Source organism: Drosophila biarmipes, chromosome X, assembly GCF_025231255.1.
Source record: "Drosophila biarmipes strain raj3 chromosome X, RU_DBia_V1.1, whole genome shotgun sequence".
Lineage (NCBI taxonomy): Eukaryota > Metazoa > Arthropoda > Insecta > Diptera > Drosophilidae > Drosophila > Drosophila biarmipes.
In genome coordinates this window covers 20194623-20198763 of record NC_066611.1, presented here as the reverse complement: position 1 = coordinate 20198763, position 4141 = coordinate 20194623, and the positions used below count along the sequence as shown (strand labels likewise).

The following is a 4141-nucleotide window of genomic DNA, read 5'->3' as shown; positions in this document are numbered from 1 at the left end:
TGTTCTTGGGGTGGCGAAAGGGGCTCTTGAGATGGGGCAGACTGGGGGCGTAAGAATTGAGTTTTGCTGCCAGGGCGAGCACGGGGTCTTGGGTGGTTTTGGGGGCTTTCGCCATTTTGTATGCAGGTGAATTGGCAACACAGCTGCGTGAGTGTGCGTGTGTAATTTTTATCTGCCAACTTTTATCATTTTTTATTTTCATACACATTTCGGTTGGCTGTTGTGCGGGAGTCTCATAAAGAGCGTCAAGGTAAGGCGGCTGAGGAAATGAAAGCAGCTTCTGGGTGGTGCGGTGAAAGCGACCCCCTCTTGCACACACACGCGTGATTGAGGAGAAAAGAAAAATTGCGTTCAACTTTGAATGAGTTTCGCAGCAGCAGCAGGAGCAGCTGAAGCACCCAGGCAATGGAGATTGAAGGACGCACTGGCTCTCAAGGCTACTGGATACTCGGGATACTGACTGCTGGCCACCCACAGAACCCCCCTCTCCCACCCAGCACTCCCAGTAAACAAACAAACAACGAAAACAACAAAAAGTGGCATTGTCATCGTTTTTATTGTTGCCACGGAAAAAATAAGGAGGAGCAACTGAAACACAATTACCTGTCGCCAGCGGGTGATATATGTGTGCGAGTATGTGTGTGTGCACACACACTCTTGCACACATCAAGGATTCAGCCATTTAACTTGAGCCGCTTAAAGGAGCCGCCCTTAAGGATCTGCTATTTTTGGGCACTTACAGCAGTATTTGTAGTGTTTTAACTGGGCATAAATTGCAAACTCTATACCAGGTAAATGAAAAAGAAAAAAGGGGCCTACTAATATACGTAAGTTCAATACAACCGAAACAAATAGTTTTCTTGTCAAATGGATTTTTAAAATTTTAATAAAAGTGCATACAAACATAATAACTGGGATTTGTACTTATAAATGCCGAATATGACATCTTCTCAGCTGTAAAAAACCTTTGGGTTTCGGACCCCTTTTAGTAACTGTAATAAAATTGGAATGCCATACCTTGCTGAGCTCGTAACAAAATTTCCAATCAATTGGAATTCACACCTTAAAAAATTGAAAATTTGTCAAAATTTTTAGTTTTCAGAATCAGTGCGGAAATGACTGCGATCAATTATGTCGCTGTTAGCTGTATAAAAAAGTGCGTCCTTTAGGGCTCGGACAATTTTTGACCCAGTTACAACAGAAAAGGACGAAGGAAAAATCGAATTTTCGCCAAAAAATTATATCCGTATTTTCGGCCCAAAAAATATCAGTATTTTGGTCGAAACAACAAAAGTAACGGGCCAAAGTTGGAATGTCATACCTTGCTGAGCTCGTAACAAAATTTCCAATCAATTGGCATTCACACCTTAAAAATTTATTTTTTGAAAATTTTTCGCAAAAAATGACGATGCTACCCCTTGCCAAAAAATTGAAAATTTGACAAAATTTTTAGTTTTCAGAATCAGTGCGGAAATGACTGCGATCAACTATGTCGCTTGTTAGCTGTCCGAAACAGTGCGTCCTTTAGGGCTCCGACAATTTTTGACCAAGTTACAGCAGAAAAGGACGAAGGAAAAATCGAATTTTCGCCAAAAAATTATATCCGTATTTTCGGCCCAAAAAATATCAGTATTTTGGTCGAAACAACAAAAGTAACGGGCCAAAGTTGGTATGTCATACCTAGTTACTGGCAATTAAATTTCCAATCATTTGGCATTCACAGTTAAAAATGGTTATCTTTGACCAATATTCGCAAAGAAGACTACTTTTGTCCTTGCGCTACAAACTTCATTTGGCGTAGAAGGACCCAGCATAAAGCCATCGGTTTTGGGGGCACCGAAATGTTTAGTCATCTTTGAGTGGCAACAGCAGCCGGGCATGAAAGCCCGAGGAGCAGCAAAACCAGGTGGGGTGGGATGGTGAGTGGGTGGGTCGCGCCAAATAGCCGGAGCAGGAGGAAAGGCAGTCAAAGCAATTTCCTCCCACTGCTCTCGCTCGCCCATCCGCCATATAAATTTAGCCCAGCTACACCTATAAAAATAATGGAAGATTTTTGTTGTATACTCGTATATTAAATGTGTAGAAAAACATTAATAATCAGATGGTAGATATACATGATGAGGTGATTGTGGGTCCTTGAGGAAGAACAGTCTTGATTGGTGTAAAGTGGTAAGAACTTGGTTCTTTTGGAACCTTGGTCTAAGGATAGGCCAGGCCGTGGACGGCCTTCATGTGCTTCTTCAGGGCCGACATTCGAGCGCTGGTAAACTGGCAGATCTTGCACAAGTAGGGATCCTTCTTGGGATGGGCATTTCGAACGTGCCTTAGGAAGGCACTGCTCTGCCGGAAACGACTGTTGCAGTGACAGCATGCGAAGGGGCGTTCGCCAGTGTGGGTGCGAAAATGGGCCTTCAAGCTGCTGTTGTTCGCGTAGAATTTGCGGCATTTGAGGCATTGGAAGCGGCTCTTGGTCTTGTGCTTCCTGACATGGGTTTTCAAATTTTTGTAATGCCTATCTCCTGGAGGGGGCGAGGGTCTGCGTGGGGGTATTCGTTTGGATTTGGAGGCAGTTGAGGCCTTAGGTTGATCCTCTGGCTCCGGCTTCTTTGCAGCCTCAGGCAGCAGCTCCTCCTCCCCCTGCTGGGAATGGTTACTGAGGGGCGAATAGGCAAATGCCACAACGTCCTCAAGTTGATCCCCATTATGCTTGGAATGGTCGTTGGTCGGGGAGTGCGGGGATCCTACATTGTATGGATCCTCAAGCAGAGTACTATCCGACCAGTCCGGGGGATCTGGACTGCCAGCTGAGTAGAAAAATCCTTCAAGCGGGTTCTCAGCCTGATCCGCATCCTGCCCTGCAGCCTCCTCCTGCGTGGTAGCAATACTGGGTGAGGTGTGGGCAAAGTCTCCAGCTTGGTAGTGCCACTTCGCAGACTGCCCTCCCTCGTTCAGATCTAGCTCACCCTTGGTTTCCCCATCCTCCTCCTGCTCGCAATGGTCACTGAACGGGGAGTATGGAAACCTCAAGGTGTACGGAGGTGAGTAGGAATTCTGATCCACCTGACCCAGATCCTGCTCTGCCGCCTCCTCCAGCATGTTTGTGATTCTGGGAGAGGTGTTGGCAAAGCCTCCAGGTTGGTACTCCCACATCGGAGACTGCCCGCCCCCGTTCAGATCCAGCTCCTCCTTGGTTATGACACCCCCCTCAGCAGACTGCCCATCCTCGTTCAGCTCCAGCTCCTCCTTAAGCTTGGTACTGGTCGCCTGCCCAGCTTGGTCTCCCAACTCATCCTTCTGCTTGGCATTGTCCCTCACACGCAGCATGTCCAAGTGCTGATCACTCTCCTGGGTCAGACGAATCAGGTGGAAGGCGATCCTCGTGGCGTCTGCGCACTTCAAGCAGATGAACTGCGGCTTGCCATCCAGTTTGACCACACTGCAGCCGGAGCACTCCCACAGCATGGCGGCCAAGGTCGGCTCCTCCTTGTCCTCAACAAAAAGATCAATGAGGCAATCCCTCTTTTTAAGGCAAATACGGCAGAGTTGGGAAAGGTCCATTTTGATTTAAGTAAATGCTTATTTAAAATTATTGCAGGGCAAAAATTTGTTCTGTTAAATACAGTGACTAGCTTTTTCTCCGCCTGTGCTGGATAGTGTCTGTAGTTGTTGCGAACACTCCCAGAACACTTTGGAACACTACCCCTATCGATGTTTTTTCCAGTATTGAGCAGGCATTTGGCGCATTTTTTTATTTTTGGACCTTTTAAGATATTAAGTTATTAATAAATCTTAAGATGAAAGAAAAAACCGTTAAAAGTAGTGCAAAAACCAGGATATATTTTCAATAGCATCTTGAGTATTATGTTTATATGTTTTTGCCTTTGTTTTTTTTTCTATGGTAACTATAGATCTAGATATATGCTGATACATAGCTATTATATACTGATGCACACGACATTTGGTTAGATTAAGCCCTAGACCTAGGCCAGACATGTATGTATGTGTGTATGCCACAGCCGGAGCATATCGTATCTGATTATTTATGTATAGGCAACTACCCACGGCCCCTGACCCCACGACCCACGACCCCTTTCCCATTCCCATTCCAACAACCTCTATTGCAAATATATACCTATATGTA

General features: G+C 45.5%; 1 protein-coding gene across 1 annotated transcript; it reads right to left on the bottom strand.

The window, feature by feature from the left end:
- Positions 1 to 2199: 2199 nt before the first annotated feature.
- LOC108023177 (transcription factor che-1-like) lies at positions 2200 to 3558 on the bottom strand. Its single transcript, XM_017092419.1, has one exon. The coding sequence runs from the start codon at positions 3556 to 3558 to the stop codon at positions 2200 to 2202; it is 1359 nt and encodes a 452-aa protein (XP_016947908.1).
- Positions 3559 to 4141: the final 583 nt, after the last annotated feature.